Source organism: Myxine glutinosa, chromosome 2 (genome assembly GCF_964187855.1).
Source record: "Myxine glutinosa chromosome 2, kmMyxGlut1.1, whole genome shotgun sequence".
NCBI classification, from domain to species: domain Eukaryota; kingdom Metazoa; phylum Chordata; class Myxini; order Myxiniformes; family Myxinidae; genus Myxine; species Myxine glutinosa.
The window spans coordinates 196744723-196763496 of record NC_136262.1 but is presented as its reverse complement, the minus strand read 5'-3'; the positions used below and the strand labels follow the sequence as shown (position 1 = coordinate 196763496).

Here is an 18774-nt window from a genome sequence, read left to right as displayed (position 1 = left end):
AATGTTAGCTCTTTCACGAGCCTCGATCTTGTATACAAAAAAAAATAAAAAAAAATGGATAGATTGTTTATTGAATGGATAGATTGGGATCGAATGCAGGACTTACCTACTGTAGGCCATATAGTCTAGACTTCTAGTCGACTGGACCAGGTACGTAGGTCTGACTGGCAGGTATGTACTGAAAGCGGTGTACCTGGCTTAAATGAAGTCGGTGTAGCTGGCGGAAAACTGAAGCCGGTGTAGCTGGTGGAAAAAAGAAGTCGGTGTAGCTTGCATAAATGATGAGCGGTTTCGAATTCAAAATCCGTTCTGTACAGTACTGTACAACAACAACAACAACATGCATCTTAAGGCCATTTTCCCTGCTAGAGCGGGGGTTAGCCTTGCGGTCCCCATGACAATCTTCTCCATTTTGCCCTATTCTCTGCATCTCTCCTTGTTTAACCCCCTTGCCCGCATTTCTTCTTCCACCATCTTTAGTCGAGTCTTTCTCGGTCTTTCCCGTCCTCTACTTCCTTCTACATTCATTTCCATCACTCTTCTCAACCAGTCACTTTCATCCTTCCTCAACACATGACCAAACCATCTCAACCTGTTCCTCTTCACAGCATCAATCACAGGCTCTATTCCCATCATCGTTCGCAATTCATCATTTGTCTTCCTCTCTCTCAACGATACTCTGCACATCCACCGAACCATTTGCATTTCCACCCTTTCCAGCCTTCGTTGCTGCTCTACGTTCATTACCCATGTCTCGCTCCCATAAATCATAACACTTCTCACACATTCAGCATACACCTTTCCCTTCAGCTTCAAGACACTCCCCTCCTCATCAACATGCCACTCAGTTCCCGAAACTTCTTCCATGCACATCTCACTCTAGCAACCGTTGCCGAGTCTGATCCACCTTCTCCATTCAGCATGTCTCTGAGGTAGCAAAATGTTTTCACACCTTCCAGCTTCACGCCGTCTCCAAGATCCAACTCAACATTTCCTCCATCTGCAGCTCCCTCTGTGCACACCTTACATTTGAATGTGGCTGCCACACTGGTTAATGACCCTCTCAGATCACTACATTTTTGATGAACCCACTCAGCGCACATTGTACATTGAATGGAGTTCACTCCGACACCCTTCCTGCACACACCACATGGCCACTTCCCAGTTCTTTCCACCTCACCACATGCTTTACCACTTGCCATCACCTTTGTCTTTCCGATATTCACCTTCAGACCTTTTGTCTCCATACATTCCTTCCACTTGTTCATCTTTTCCTTCAGTCCATCCATACTTTCTGCAATCAACACCAGATCATCTGTGTTGTGAAATTCAACCAAGTCCACAACTTGTCCCGTATGTAGGTTTAATCTCAATAAGATCTTTACATCATCCTGTAAAATACATCATGCAATATATATGTCAGGATCTAGGCATCATATGAGAAAGATTGGATATATCAGTCAATGCAAGTAAGCCTAGAATATAAGTGGGTACGTACCATTCAATTATACATGTCATTGTATAATGTCGCAAGAGTGGCCTCGAGTCGCGGACGTCCGAGGTCTTATAGGCACCGCCTAGCGGTTTAAGTGAGCATCTCACCTGGGTTCAACTTTGGTACATTTTCACCACAATCTGCATACAACATCTCCCATGGTAAACCCTCCTTTACGTTCTGAGCCAGCACCTCCATCACAGCTACAAATAGTAGTGGACTTAGTACCGACCCCTGATGCACTCCCACCTTCACCTCAAACTCACCACTGTTCCCGTCCTTCGTCCTTACAGCTGTGCACGCTCTTTTGTACATTGCCATCACTACTCTGATCAACCATTCCTCCACTCCTAACTTCCTCAATGCCCATGTCAATACTTTGCGTGGAACCCTATCGAATGCTTTCTCCAGATCAACAATTTCTCCAGATCTGTATGGTACTGTATTGTAATTTATTGATTTTAATCACCAGGTGAAAATAATTTTAATCAACAGGTGAAAATAATTAATCGGTCGTCGCCAGACCAAAGCAAGATCACGTGAGCAAGATGGCGGATCATGGAAGGGACAAGATGGTGGATCATGGAAGGGACAAGATGGCGGATCATGGAAGGGACATTTCAAATGACAACATGAAATTTTGTTCCCAAGGGAATGGGGAAAAATTGCAAAAATTTTTTTTGTGAAATTTGAAATGAAAATGAAATTTTGAATGGATTTACATATACATGCAATTGGCATAGAGGTTCGCTTACGAAGCTCTCTATAACTGTGTTTCAACTGCCAACTTCCTTAATCCTGAATCAAACCACCTTGTCCAATTTTAATCCAATATCATCTCAAACTAGAGAGTTCATAGAACACCTTACCCCACGCAGTCTTGAGAAAAGGACATGGGAAGGGTCTTTTAAATTATTGCTTTGTGTTTTGCACTAAACAAAGGTGCCGCCATATTTGGCTGAATGCTGAATCTCAATTACTCTGCCCTCAGGGCATGAGATAGTGTAAATATCTTTCCAAGTACAGTACAGTGCTGCTAACAGAAGGTTTTTGAAAGTGCCAAGAAAGCGATTTATGTTCTTCAATGTGCAAGTATATAATTTGATTTAAGTAAAATATAGGTTTTAAGTGTTGTAGAAAAATAAAAAACCCCCCTTTTTTTTCAGAGGTTTACCGCCGATGATGCAGCATCTTTAACACAGCCTTATTTAGCACAATGCATTAGTTCTTCATGTCTGTTTTTTGCGTCCTTTGACCTCCCTAAAAAACAGTAAGTCTCCTGTTTGGAATGATTTTCAACTTTGTTTGACTGCCAAACAGGTATAATATAATCCTCTCCAAGATGTCTGTCACTCAAGCTTTTGGGTCTCACTATCTGCCATGATCTTTCCTGGGAAAACCACATTTCAAATCTGGCCTCCAAAGCCAGTCGCCGACTGGGCATCCTCCGTCATGCGAAGTCCTTCCTTGGCACACCTGAGCTCCTCACCACATACAAGGCTTTCATCCACAGCTCAATGGAATACTGCTCTCCCCTCTGGGCTGGTGCTCCTGCCTCACACCTAGCTCATCTTCACGCTGTTGAAACCAAAGCATTCAGAATCATTGGAATCTCCCACGATGAAGCTAACTCCAAGGGCCTCTCACTCACTCACTCACCACAGGCAGGTTGGTGGTCTTTCCGTCTTCTACCGACTCCTCTCTGGCCTTGCCCCCCCAGCTCTCTCTGGGCTCTGTCCCGAAAATATTCCTACAGGTCGCACAAGATCTGCCTGCAACCCTCTTATGGTTAAACTGCCAAAATCAAGACTCTATGCTCACCTTCACTCCTTCATTCCTCTTTTCTCCCGCCTCTGGAACAAACTCCCTCACTCTCTTCAATCCCACTCCACCCTCCAGGTCTTTAAAACAGCTGTTCACCACCATCTCTTATCTTCCCCCATCCAAAACCTTGATCTTTTCTATCCCCGCTAATTTCACCCCAATTCCACTTTTTTGAAATACCAACTTCTGTCCTGGAAGTCCTTGGTGTCCTTGTGTTTTATACTTCTCCCACCCCCCCCCCCCCTTCCCACACCTCCTCCCCCCCAAGCCCTCGCCCTCCCACACATCTCCCTGCTCTTAAATGTTGTGTGCTCTCAAGTGTTTGTGTGCTTCCCCTTCTCTTGTCTTCCGCTCCCTCCTTTTATATATTTTGTTTGTCCGGTTGATTTGTTTGTGAAGTAAATGTCAGCTCATTCACGAGCCTCGATTCAGTATACAAAAAAAAGAGAAAAAAAAAAAAAAGGTAAATTTTTTTTATCTTACTCTTTTGTGCCCATGCACGATTGGGACGAGATTCCATACGATTTGCCAAATTCATAGCCAAAATACAGGGAGTCCTCGACTTGTGACCAGGTTTGGTTCTGAACAATCGTTCTCAAGTCGGAACTCAATTTCCCATAGACTCTGTGTTATAAATGGTGGTTCGGGTCTACAACCAAGCCAATAAAGCCTATTTAACATACTAGGGCGTGCCCGCACGTACGTGCTTGCCCGTACGTGCGTGCAAAAAAACATGCTTGCAAACAACAACAACAAAAAAAAACTTTGAAACCACGTGGCAGTAACAACCACAGAACCCCCCCCTCTATTTACATGAAATGGTTTGGTCCATTCGCAAAGCCAAAGCGGACGGCTTGCGAGTACGGTGACCATACCTTGGGAACCACTTGTCCGATTAATTTCAAACCTTGAAAAGGCACATCCTCGGGTCCCCAGCAATATACCTGGCAAGTTTCAAGTATATCGGACCGGTAGTTGTCGAGAAACAGCGGTCGCATACAGACAGACACACACACACACACACACACACACACACACACACACACACACACACACACACAGAGATTGCTGGAATTATATAGAGACTAGGGCATGCCCGTACTATATATATATCTAAAATTATATCCCCCCCCTCTATTTACATGAAATGGTTTGGTCCAAAGCGAACGGCTTGCGAGTACGGTGACAATCCCCCCCCTCTATTTACATGAAATGGTTTGGTCCAAAGCGAACGGCTTGCGAGTACGGTGACAATCCCCCCCCCTCTATTTACATGAAATGGTTTGGTCCAAAGCGAACGGCTTGCGGAGTTTGGTAAAGAAATCGCCATAGCGTGCACAAACGCGCAGGAAAGCGAAAGAATCGCAAATTAGTTTTAATTAGTTTTAAAACATAGTTTAACGCCAACATAGTTTGCCAACGTGAAATAAATGAATACGCTCTCAAATGTGCCGTCCGAGGCAGAGTCTGTTCGGCACGTTCGGCACACGTGATAGCTCGCTGCTCTCTGATTGGTTGAATCGTTTTTTGGACATAGCTCGGTAACTACTTGTCCGATTAATATGAAATCTTGAAAAGGCACATCCTCGGTTCCCCAGCAATATACCTGGCAAGTTTAAAGTATATCGGACCCGTGGTTGTCGAGAAACAGCGGTCACAGACATACAGATATACATACATACATACATACATACATACACACAGAGATTACTGGAATTATAGATAGATAATTTAACACATAGTTAAACTAATATTGTACATTTGCAACAAATGATAGTAAATAATATATTTCAATTCCCTCAGACTAATAAATACCATTACTAAAACATCCTGTAAAATAACTTGATAAAAATAACATAATAAAAACATTTTAAAAAATCAAATAAAAACATAAAACCTGCCACTGGTAACCTGTAACCCAGTGCTACCTGCTACAAGGTCGGGTAGTCGGCGACTAAACCGATTACCCTCACTGGTTTGCCAGTGGGGAGGGTGACTGTGACACCGTGCAGGACTAAAAACAATATCTGTTAAAGGGCGGATGGGCGGGCTCCCTTACAAAGCCAATGGCCATCCAGTATGGAGATGATGTCTCCTAAAAAACACCCATCCAGTTGGACCGGTTTTTTAGGTAGTAGGTTGTAGACAGCAACCACTCAGGGTAGTACTACCGTTGGTGACTTAAGAGCATTCAAGTGGTGCCCGGAACCATCTTGCACTCTCCGTGTCAGGATTGTTGATCTTATTTACTGTCTCACTCAAACTATAGGTACCGGGCTGGCTTCAATCTCTCTTTCTTGCAAACAAACACCATACACTTTCCATCATATACTTTTCTTACTCATTTTCACTCCTCACCTTTACATTCTCTCTTTTATTTCTCTTTCCTTTTATTTCCTCAGAACATCCAATTAAATACCCTTTGACCTCTACTATTTCCTAAGTCTTTGAAGGTCTTCTCAATTCCCATTTCCTCAAGCATCTTCAATCTCAGTCTTCTATCTGACCATCAATATAGTTTTCACAAGGCAAGATTTACCAGTGATATCCTTTCTTACATTACGAATGCCTGGGCCTCTTCTCTGAGAGACATTGGGGAATCCTTTGTTGTAGGCCTTGATATCTCAAAAGCTTTTGACAGAGTTTGGCATCGGGGTCTGATATCCAAGCTTTCCTCTTCGGTTTTCCTCCTTCACTCTGCTCTCTCATATCGAGCTTTCTCTCTGACCGCTCTATATCCGTAATTGTTGATGGTTCAACATCTTCCTCCTTCCCTATCAACAGTGGTGTCCCTCAGGGTTCCGTCCTGTCTCCAACACTCTTCTTTATTTTTTATCAATGACCTTTCTTCTACAAATAACCAAATGCACTCATATGCTGATGATTCAACATTATATTCCTCCATGATTTTCACATCTGCCCCATTTTCCCTCACTCGATCCACATCTCGTTTGATCACAGCCACCTCTTTAAATTCGTATATTGGACAAGATTTCCCAGTGGGGCAAATGTAATCAAGTTAAGTTTAATGCTTCTAAAACTCAATTTATTCCCATCTCTCTCTAAAACTCTTCTCAACTCCAATCTCCTTTGAAAGCTCCACAATTACACCATGTGATAGAATAAACCTACTAAGTATTACCCTAACATCAAATTTGTCTTGGAACCCTCATATTACACAAACAGCTCTAAGTCTGCCTTGAGGAAACTGGGAGTCCTGTTCAGATGTCGAAGATTCCTCTCCTCTCAACAGCTGCTTCAACGATATAAAGGATTGATTGGTCCTTGTATAGAGTACTGCTCTCACATCTGGGGAGGTATGAGCTCCACATACTTACTGGACAGAATTGAATCCAAAGTAGTCTGACTTGTCAACTCTCCGAATCTGACGTCAAAACTCGACCCGCTCAAATTACGCTGTAAAGTTGGCTCTTTCTCTTTTTTTTTTTTTTTTTTTTTTTTTTTTTTTTTTTTTTTTTTTACGTTGGAAGCTCCAGGCACGGACTATATAGCCCTCATCGAGGCCAGGCCTTTAATAAAAGAGAAGACAAGTGTATGATGAAAAGTATATGGTGTTTGTTTGCAAGAAAGAGATTAATGTTAGCCCGATAGCTGTAGTTTGAGTGAGACAGGAAGTAAGCCCAGCAATCCTGACACAGAGAGGACAAGATGGTTCCGGGTACCACTTTAACACTCCTAGGTCAGGACAGTAGTGCCACCCTGGGCGGTTGCTGTCTTCAACCTACTACCTAAAAAAGATATTGCTTTGGTTTCTGCTCTCAAGAAATTGCTGCTTGTGTACCTCCGCCATTAGCGTGACCACGGAATACTCGACAAGCCACTACATCACATGATAATTGTGGGGCCAAAGATTGGGCCATTATGATGTTTGTTTCTTCCCCACCACTGCCAAACTCTGTAACTCTTTACCTTCTCATGTTTTTCCAAACGCTTACGACTGTCCCCTTTTCAAAAAGCAGATTTTTTACTTAGACTATTCTGATCCTTCACTTTTCTATCAATGCAGCTCTTTTATTTAAGGCCTGGCGTCAATGAGGAGGATATATTCTGTGATGAGCCTTTAACATAAAAACAAACAAAAAAATACAGTAAAATTGTCTTGTCCTCCAATCGTCGTTACTCGTTATTGTATTGTCCTCAATCGGCCATATCCCAAAAGTGTAAATCTTATGCCGATCAGTGAGACCGATTTAAGTTAGGTACAGTCATGGCCAAAAATATTGGCACCCTTGCACTTTTTTCAAATAACTCACAATTTTCTCTAAAAATAAGTTGAAATTGACAAACGTATTTGGTCTCCACAATTCTTTATTTCACTGTTAATATTACAGAACCTTTGTTTTTGATTCAGAACTTAATATGTCCTTTTAAATCAGAAAATAAAAAGAAACGGCATTGACAAAATTATTGACACCCTAGACTTAATATTTGGTAGCACAGCCTTTGGACAAAATAAACTGCAGACAAGCACTTTCTGTAGCCATGAAGGAGCTTCCTACACCTCTCTACTGGCACTTTGGCCCACTCTTCTTGTGCAAACTGCTCCTTTTCCCACATTTGAAGGGTGCCTTCTCCCAACTGCTGTTTTCAGATCTCCCCACAGGTGTTCAATGGGATTTAGATCTGGACTCATTGCTGGCCACTTCAGAAAAGTCCAGCGTTTTGTCTTGAACCATTCCTGGGTGCTTTTTGAAGTGTGTTTGGGGGTCATTGTCCTGCTGCAAGATGCAAGACCTTCGATGGAGACCCAGCTCTCCGACACTAGGTTGAACGCTGCGCTCCAAAATGCCTTGGTAATCTCCTGATTTCATGATGCCATGCACGCATTCAAGGCACCCAGTGCCAGAGGCAGCACAGCAACCCCAAAACATCACTGAACCTCCTCCATGTTTGACTGTAGGGAAGGTGTTCTTTTCTTTGAAGGCCTCGTTTTGTTTTCTGTAAATATAGAGATGGTGTGCTTTACCAAAAAGCTCTAATTTGGTCTCATCTGTCAAGAGGACATTCTCCCAGAAGGATTTCGGCTGGTTCAGGTAAGATTTCGCAAACTTCAGTCGGGCTTTCTCAACAGTGGGGTCCTCCTGTGTCTCCTGCCATAGAACCCCCTTTCATTAAGTTGGCGACGGATGGTGCAAGTTGAAACTGTCGTACCTTGTGTCTGAAGGTTAGCTTGAATCTGTTTGGCAGTTGATCGAGATGCTTTCTCCACCATTCGAAAAATCCTTCACTGCAATCTTCAATCAAGTTTTCCCTTGCGGCCACATTCAGGGAGGTTGGCTACAGTGCCTGGGCCTTAAACTTTCTGATAACATTGCGTACGGTGGACACAGGAACATCAAGGTCCCTGGAGATGGACTTGTAACCTTGAGATTGTCCATGCTTGGCTACAATCCTGTGTCTGACCTCCTCAGACAATTCTCTGGTTTTCTTTCTTCTCTCCATGCTCATTGTAGTACACTACTACTACTACTACTACTTGTTTGCCCAAACAGCTGTCAGCTGCGGTGGATTTCAGTTCTTCCGTATGCAGCCCAGTGTCGCTGCAGACAATATTAATCAACGTCAGGTTCAGCCGGTTCAACGACAGGTTCGGTCGGTTCCTTTCCGATGGCTACCAAAGTAGGATGCTAATTGCTGCTACTTCTTCGTGCCAGAGGAAATGACCCACCAATCTCAAACGCCTCTTCCTCACAACATCAGAAATGTTTGGCAAATTACCATATGGTTCAATGTTTGTGATGTGGTCTTGCCAACGGATGTTGAGTGTTTTACGGGGGAGCTTGGTGTAGTTGCCATCGATTTTATGTGTCATGCTACTAGTCGGCGTCCACGGCTCATATCCATACAGTAAGATTGATTCAACTGTAGCGTTACATAGCCGGATTTTGGTGCTTCATTGCAGCGGGCGCGCCAAACTTTCTAAAGCTTGTTTGCTGCTACCCACGCCTGTCCAATGCGGCAGCTGACGTCATAGGCAGTGATAGTATATGAGCCAAGGTATTTGAAGTCTTGAACTATCTCGAGCACCTTACCATTTGCTGCCCTGATAGTTCGTTGTTCATTCGGTCGACGATATATGTGCGTGTACTTTGTTTTTGAGGCGTTGATAAGAAGACCGACTTTGCTGGATGTATCTTCGATTCTTGATGGGATGTCCTGTGCAGCTTGTAGCGAATCAGCAGCGATGGCGATGTCATCAGCGTAGTCGATGTCAGATAGTTTCTGAGTAGGGTGTCTTCTGCTCATGCGGCGTTGCAATGTGACACCATCTTCCTCCATTATTGTCTGGGCCATTTTAGGATTTCTGTGTGGAATAAGCTAAGATTTAGGAATTTTTTCAGCTTTTTTTCTTTTGTTCCACTGCAAACCAAAGAAATACATATGTGGATACCAAAATATTTTTTAATTTCAACAATTTTCTGGAAGAAATGGTGCATTATTGTAAAAAAAAGTGCAAAGGTGCCAATATTTTTGGCCACGACTGTAAGTAAAAATGAACTTTTTTGTTGGATCTAAAATAAAATGAAATTTTAACCCAAGCACTATGATGCCAGGACGTTCAAAATTATGCAATTTGAACTCGATATCTATCTTCATCGGATAATACAGAACACCGTATCTTCCTTCAAGCTTAAGGGTGTAGTACTGGTGAACAGGTGATTTTTTATTTTTTATTTTTTTTAGCTGAACAGTTTCCTTATAGTCTTATAAACAAGAACCATGCTATTAGAGGTCATAGAAGTACCCCTAATTATTGTTATCTTTTCACGCAATTTACAAGAAATATAATATTTTGCATGAAATTTGTTATAACTTTAAATTTGCATCATTCTTTTGGGCTGAAATTTGGACAGGATATTCAGAATATCACTTCCTTTAAAATGATGAAGGCTTTTGTTTATAGGAGTAGCCATTGTGGATTGATTGAAGGACAACCAAGTTTTATCTGGTAATTGGCATAATTAGCTAATTAGTGAACATTTGACATAATTTCACAAAATCCTCTCATCAGGTAGTAGAGTAACACATGTATAATACATGTACCAAGTTTTGTGTGTAAAGAATGATAGGTGACATAGAAGTAGAAATGTGTTCTTTGTTTTTCCTTGTTTTTTATTGACGGTCTAATTTATGCATGTAATATGATAAAGAAGCGTTGAAACTGGTCTGAGTTAAAGCCAAGATGATATCTTTCAAGAAAAACTGAAAATTAGATATTAACTTGACTTTGTTTTTGTGTAAAGGCCTCTCAAAGGTACCTATGTAGTTTTCTCAATTTTTCACCAGTACTACACCCTTAAACTGGGAGCAATAAAATCGGCAACTATTTCTGGGATCAAGAAGTGCTATGGGGATCACACAATATTGTGTGTGGACTAAAGGAATCGCACGATTTAAAACTAAACAACAGATATATAATTAAATAATCACGGTTCCAGATCAAAAATATGTGATGAAATAATTGTGCAAGAAACCATTTTTTTGCCTGCAAAAACTGTGAATATGCAAGGCACAGGGCAGTGAATGTAGGAGCAAGTCGCATTTTATGAACCGTGACAATGCGGGGTTCGCGAATGTCGGTTTCACAGTGCAGTACTGTACTGTATTTAAAATTTAATTGAAATTCTGGAGTTCATCAATCATAATGTTACGTTTGTTGGGGTAGAGATGAATCTCATAGCAATGTTTAGTTTAGCATGGACTGTGTGACACAAAGAAGAAGAACCTCGATGTACTAAGTCGGGAATCTGTATAGAATAAGATCGTATATGTGTCCATTCGAGGGGTGGAGATATGCTAATTAGGTAGAGCTTAAGGATAATCCTCAGTGTGTAATTGCCCTCTTGTGATTTCCCCTACGTTTTATTTATTCAAAAAGAGCCGCCATTACAACAACGGCCATCGCACCGTCATGCCGACAGACTCAAATATTTGCCGGTCAGCAAGTAAACCCCGCCCAGTCGAACATTCCCAAATGGTGGCTGGACTCTGCCTTGATGATTCGTAACGGAGAAACCAAGCCCTGGGTTTCGTGACTGGTTAAGGAGCCATGGGATGATGTAATGGGATGTCAGGATTGGTCGGGGAGTGACGTCAGCGAGGGACAAAGGAGGCTGCATTACCCTCCCAACCCCCACCCCTCGCTCTCTCTTGGTCCTGGCGTGCCTGGTGTGCATGCATTTTTGACTCCTTGGTTCTGGCGATCTGATCGGGTGGTCGCTCTCATGTTTTGTCCCTGGCTTGGCTGTTCCTGGCTCGTGTGCGATCGTGGAGAAGAAGAAGAGGAGGAGGAGGAGGAGGAGGGAGGAGGAGGAGGAGGAGGAGGAAGAAGCGGACTCACCCTCTCTCTTGTATGCTTTGGGATCTAATGGTCTTTTGGTTTATTTGATCTTTGGGTTTGGGACGAGTACTGCTTTGGGATCGAATGGGTGGGGGGTGGGGAGGGGGGGCAGGATGTTTGGCTGCCTGCTGCTGGCTTGATGTGTGGGCACACTTGACCGGCACCATTGTTCGGGCGCTTCAACGTGCGTTCCTCTCAGCGACCGATCCCACCAAAGTACTCGTCGAGACCACAGAGCCGAGTGCCAAATCAAAGGGGGGATTTTCTTTTTATTTTATTCTTCTTTAAAAACGAACTTCTTTAATCATTCCCTTGTCTGTTTTGTGTGTCTGAGTGGAGACGTCTCAATACAGGATTTAGTTTTTATTTCTACATTCATTTTTACCTCATTTGCTTTATTTCATTAAATTTCATATATATATTTTTTCTTTTTTTCTTTTTCATTTTTCAAAATTTCATTTTTGCTTTATTTCATTAAATTCATTATTTGTTGCATTTTACTTTTGTGTCGTGTCCATTTACTTGTTTGTGGGTTCGAGTAATAAACCCCGCGGCGGCCATCCGATCAGATAAGGCTTTGGGCCTTTCCTGTGTGCGCGAAAAGATAATCCCGCTAAGTTCAGGTATACGCCTCGAGTTAAAGCAACGTTCGGCTATCTGTCCAAGGCTGGTCTTCATCGGCTACGGACATGACAATAAACTGACGTCTGTAAACAGACAGATAAAGTGAATCGATTGGTTAACCCTGCTTTTTGCTTCACCCCCGCATGGAAATAAGGTTAAGACAAATGTCCCCTCTCTTGCCATGTCACATCTCTAACACAGATTTTGTCCATTAACCATTTTAGGAGTTGAAAATTTTTAAGGCCTCCCCTGTATTTCAACTATTGCCTGAAAGGTTTCCCAGAAAGTGAGATGCCTTTTCCAAGTTGAGGAGTATGTTGCCTTGACTTCAGTTTGTGACCCTTTACCTATCCAGATTTGCCCCTTTATGAAATACCACCCCCACATTTGGGGTAGACCTCCTCCACCTGCAGTAACACATGTTTTGTAACTATGTTGAATTTTGTCATTTTCTGAGCAAAGTTTCTGAGTTTCCTTTCAAGAAATTTAAACTCAGGAGGAGGCCGTTGGGCCATTTAATGTCTGACATTGGTTGCCAACCCATGGCTATTTTCAGTGTTCTATCCTTTTAAATGACTAGGGCATGCCCGTACTATATATAAGCTAGGACGTGCCCGTACGTGGGTGCCCGTTCCTTGCAAAAAAAAAAAAACTGCAAAAAAAAAAAAAACTGCAAAAAAAAAACAATGGTTTGGTCCATTCGCAACGACCACAGAACCCCCCCCCTCTATTTACATGAATGGTTTGGTCCATTCGCAAAGCCAAAGCGAACGACCACAGAACCCCCCCCTCTATTTACATGAATGGTTTGGTCCATTCGCAAAGCCAAAGCGAACGACCACAGAACCCCCCCCCCCCCTCTATTTACATGAATGGTTTGGTCCATTCGCAACGGCAAAGCGAACGGCGAACGGCTAAATCGCCATAGCTCGGTAAGTACTTGTCCGATTAATTTCAAACCTTGAAAAGGCACATCCTCGGGTCCCCAGCAATATACCTGGCAAGTTTCAAGTATATCGGACCGGTAGTTGTCGAGAAACAGCGGTCACAGACAAACGTACAGACGTACAGACGTACAGACGTACAAACGTACAGAGATTACTGGAATTATAGATAGATGAGTGTTGAGCAAGGAAGAAGCATGTACCATTTTAAAAGCCTTTGATACGATTCGGCTGTGGTTCGAACCACCGACCTCCCAAACATAGAGTGGACGCTCTAACCATTACACCACCGAGTCTGCGAAATCTAATAAGTCTAAAGAAAAAAGTTGCATGCAGTTTCTTTGCCTCCTTCGTGTTTATAAACCAGGGTTGACTTTATCATGGCCAAACTGTCTGTTTTATAACTGTGCAAATCAGGGCACAAGTGTTGTACTTGTTTTTGTATTTGAACGTTTGTTTTCTTTTTCAGATATTCAAAACCATGTTCCATGTCCTCAACCATTTTGGTAGGTATTTTTTCAGTGTTCAACAAAGGCAGGCTTGTTTTCACTGCTACTTTGGCAATATCTTAAGTGATTGATTCGCTTTTACCTGGTGTTGGCCTAATGGTTAGGGTGGCGGGCTTGGGATCCTAAGGTCCTGAGTTCGAATCCCGCTCAGCTGTTGAATTAATACCAGGTGGGGTTGACTCAGCCTCTCATCCTTCCGAGGTCGGCGAAATGAGTACCAGGGTTCTGGGTCCTCTCAAGGAGGTTGATGGCAGGATTTGCACTCCGGCCACCATAAAACACCTCATTCCGTAACGCACACAATGGTGTGTGTCGGGATGGTGCTGAGGAGCCGTTAAAGGACGCAGCGACGTGCTGATCCAGCGTACGCTCCCATATATCTCGTGTGTGTGTGTGTGTGTGTGTGTGTGTGTGTGTGTGTGTGTGTGTGTGTGTGTGTGTGTGTGTGTGTGTGTGTGTGTGTATATATATATTGATTCGCTTGTTTTAATTTGGTTGCAACTGACGTATGTACTTCGTTTGTCTCCATCAGTTTGTACAACAATGCAGGCACTGTGGATAAAGAGTTACTAAATGACGTTATTGGAGGTGCACAAGTGGTAAGTTTGTGTCAATGCAGGGTAAGACATTCCATGATGTAGTGGTAAATGTGTGGCTGTACATTTGATTGTCTTTTTGTCTGACCAACCCTAATGTCCTGATTGGTCAAGTAAATTGAGGCTCGAAATGATGCTCTTATTATGAGATCCACTTTGCACGTCGGTAATCTGTTTTGTTCCGACACAAAAGATAACCTCTTGCAATGTGTAAAATATCTAAGTTATTGACACTTGTTTTCACACAACGCTCATGTCATGATGTACCCTCTGCTTCCAGCTTCCCAAACACAATACAATGACCACAGCAATAAGAAGCAAAAAGTATTTTAAAATACAAGCATTATTATTCTTGCCAGAGAAGAGGGTATTGCATTTTAGGTCTGACTGTTTGCCTGTCTGTTTGGCCACACATAATGTGCTAACATAGGCCACAAATGCCACCTAGTGGTAACAAGTAGTACACGTTCTCTTTTTTTTTTTTCAACCGAGTACATCTATAAAGTATGTACATTTAGAATGTGAGTACATCTATAAATTATGTACAATTGGAATGCGAGTACGTCTATAAAGTGTGTACAATTAGAACGTGTGTACGTCTATAAAGTTTGTACAATTTTGAATGCGAGTACCTCGATAAAGCATGTACAACTACAACGGCACTCAGTAGAGAGCATACCTCCACCTGGTTGGCCATATCACTCAATGCTGAAGAATCACTTAAAAAATTATACTCGCTGGATCTGGATTCAGATCTTCACCAAAATTGAATCGACATTCTTCCTTGTCACACACACAACCTGTCCAACAAGTTTGGTCCAAATCCATCCATAACTTTTTGAGATATCCCGCGATTTATCGTTTTTGGCCCTATCTCCCAATGGTGAAGAATCACTTTTAAAATTCTAGTAGCCGGATCTGGATCTTCACCAAAATGTTATCATGTCGTCGTTATGTCATACGCTACATCTCTGCCAAATTTCGTCCGAATCCATTCACAACTTTTTGAGATATTTTGTTCACAAACAAACCGACAGATAAACAGACAGACAGGGGTGAAAACATAACCTCCATCCACCTTTGGTGGCGGAGGTAATTAGAATGTGAGTACCTTTATAAAGTATGTACAATTAGAATATGAGTACTTCTATAAAGTATGTACAATTAGAATATGAGTACCTCTATAAAGTATGTACAATTAGAATGTGAGTACCTCTATAATGTACAATTAGAATGTCAGTACGCCTATAAAGTATGTAGAATTAGAATGTGAGTACATCTATAGAGCATGTACAATTAGAATATGAATACGTCTATAAAGTATACGCACATTTAGAATGTGAGTTCATGTTTTATGGAGTATGCACAGATAAGGTGTGCACAGAGGGAGCTGCAGATGGAGGAAATGTTGAGTTGGATCTTGGAGATGGCGTGAAGCTAGAAGGTGTGAAAACATTTTGCTCCCAAGGAGACCTGCTGAATGGAGAAGGTGGATCAGACTCGGCAACAGTTGCTAGAGTGAGATGTGCATTGAAGAAGTTTCGGGAACTGAGTGGCGTGCTGACGAGGAGGGGAGTGTCGTTGAAGCTGAAGGGAAAGGTGTATGCTGCATGTGTGAGAAGTGTTATGATTTATGGGAGCGAGACATGGGTCATGAATGTAGAGCAGCAACGAAGGCTGTAAAGGGTGGAAATGCGAATGGTTCGGTGGATGTGCGGAGTATCGTTGAGAGAGAGGAAGACAAATGATGAATTGCGAAAGATGATGGGAATAGAGCCTGTGATGGATGCTGTGAAGAGGAACAGGTTGAGATGGTTTGGTCATGTGTTGAGGAAGGATGAAAGTGACTGGTTGAGAAGAGTGATGGAAATGAATGTAGAAGGGAGTAGAGGACAGGGAAGACCGAGAAAGACTTGGCTAAAGATGGTGGAAGAAGAAATGCGGGCAAGGGGGTTAACAAGGAGAGATGGAGAAGATTGTCATGGGGACCGCAAGGCTAACCCCCGCTCATGCAGGGAAAATGGCCTTAAAATGCCTGTTGTTGTTGTTGTTGTTGTTGTTGTTGTTGTTGTTGTTGTTGTTGTTGTTGTATGCACAGTGCAATTGGAATGCGTGTATGTCTATAAAGTATGTATGGTGTGAGTATGTCTGTGAAATAATATTATAAAACTACATAAAACAAGTCTGGGTGAGGGTATGCAATCTTTGATTGCTCGTTGTCGTTAATGTTAGCATTGTTAAACTGAAACCAAACCTGAGATATTTTCATTCTTACAAAATGCTCATTAACATGTTGGCACCAAATTAGCACATCCTTCACTTCCGGGTGTGAGGCTGTGCTGTGAAATAGCCGTGCTGCTGGGCAAGCTCTCTTTCAACTCTGCTTGACGGGCATCATACCTAACGCAGTTGCGTTGATTTGAGAATGCATCACATGTACGATTCTGTCGAGAAACTGTTAATCCATGAATTGTGTTTTAAATTAATAGTTAACATGAGTTCCTTTACAAGGAACTTCAACACAGGAGGAGGCCATTGGGCACATCAAACGTGTGCAATGATTGTCAACTTGTGTTTGTCTGTACTTTATCCTTTTAAACGTTGAGCATCAAGCAAGGAAGCAGCACATACCATTTTAAAAGTCTTTGGTATTAATTGGCCGGGGTTAGAACCACTGACCTTCCAGACTCAGAGTGGACGCTCTAACCATTACACCACCGAGTCTTGTTGAACAAACCTCGCGCTGCTTCATGGTTCTCCACAGTGTGGGCGTCAATTATCCGCACAGCTCGTTCTCTCTCGGCACAGACAAATGAAGTGGAAGCAAGGCATTAATCTTTTCCTGTTATTTCCTGTTATTCCCTGTTCCCCATAATACTTGACAGCAAGTGATTGGGTGGTACAAGTTCAGAAGGAACACACCTCAGCAAATATCCTTGCTCGAGCATCAGATCCATCGCAGCATGCAGACTGCTCTTGATGCTCCAGACCTCTTCTTTCTCCTCTTCACAACCCGTTCTTCTGAAAACCATGCCACATATGCCTTGGAACACAGGCTTTTCAAATGGTTGGAAAGCTGCAGGTGAGCAACCTAGTACAAGCTGATGAAAATGCTGGCTAGGTTTTTATTCTTTATTTACCAATGTGTATGCTCTTTGTAATTGATAGATGTTGACATCAGTGTGTTTTTACTGATTAGCTTTTTGTTTTCCTATTGAATGTTTGTATTTGTTATTCTTGACCATTTTCAATCTTGATTTATAATCTCAGATTTTCTCTTGTGTACCCCTTTTCTACGACCAGCTATTCATCTATTTGGACCATAACGTATCATTTTTATGCCTCCGCTGACAAAGTCACCAGAGGCATTATGTTTTTGGGTCATCCGTCCATGATAGGTTTTTGTTATTGCGATAACTTATGAACGGCTGAAGGGAACCAAGTCAAACTTGGTACAAGTATGTATAATGATGCAAAAATGAACTGATTCGATTTCAGCGTCAAAGGTCATGTCAGGTAAAATGTGATGCTTGAGACAGCTGAAGGGATTTAAATGAAACTCGGTACTAGTACAGCTGGATCCCGACATTCACGGACCCCGCGTATTCGTGGTCCACAACATGTGACCTGCTTCTACATTCGTGGCTCTGTCTCGCGTGTATTTGCGGTTTTTCCCCGGGCGCAAAAATGATTTTTGATCAGGAACCGAGAGTGATTGTTCAATTATATATCTGTTGTTTTGTTTTAAATCTTATGATTCCTTTAGTATGAAATCTACATGCTTCCCTGTCTCCTAGCAACCATTGAAAATGCTTAAAATACCTTTAGTCTGTGCAATATACTGCAGTATAAGGCCACGAGGCGTGTTCTCGCGAGATCACAGTCGATCCCGCCAAGCGGGAAGGGCATATGGTCATTCACAAAACACGGAAACAAACCACAAACATGGATGAGGAACATAGCGTTACATTACAGTCCGCACACGATTAAAGTGTGCTCCCAAAGCGCATGTTGATCTCGAAAATAGTTGTCGTTTTAACTGTTCGGAGTTTATAGTTGAAGAAAGATATGGTATGGTGTATTATCTTACGAAGATAGACCGAGTTTAAATTGCATCCTGTAATTTTAAATATACTGGCATCACAGCCCTTATGTTAGAATTTTATTTTAGATCCAAAATAAAAGTTCACTTTTACTTATGTTTCATGAACCAGTCTTGCTGATCGGTGGAAAATATCCATAGTGTAAAACTTGCGTTTAAAACGTTTGTTTAACATTGCGTTTAAAACGATCGTTTAAAATTAGGTTTAAAATTATGCAATTTAAACTCAATCGTCTGTCTTCGCAAGATAATGCAGAATACCGTATCATCCTTCAAGCTTAAAATCTGAGCTGTTGAAAAGGCAACTATTTCCCAGAC

General features: G+C 42.2%; 1 protein-coding gene across 2 annotated transcripts in view; it reads left to right on the top strand.

Moving 5' to 3' along the window:
* The window catches only part of LOC137420962 (BRISC complex subunit Abraxas 2), a 41878-nt gene that overhangs the window by 10058 nt on the left and 13046 nt on the right, over positions 1–18774 (top strand). For both annotated transcript variants that reach the window (XR_013622433.1, XM_068106518.2), the window contains exons 3-5: positions 13719–13755; positions 14291–14357; positions 17240–17436. Coding sequence is in view for 1 of the 2 variants with exons in the window: in XM_068106518.2 (XP_067962619.2) it covers positions 13719–13755; positions 14291–14357; positions 17240–17436 (301 nt within the window). In the remaining variant the exon portion in view is untranslated. The remainder of the gene's footprint in view (positions 1–13718; positions 13756–14290; positions 14358–17239; positions 17437–18774) is intronic.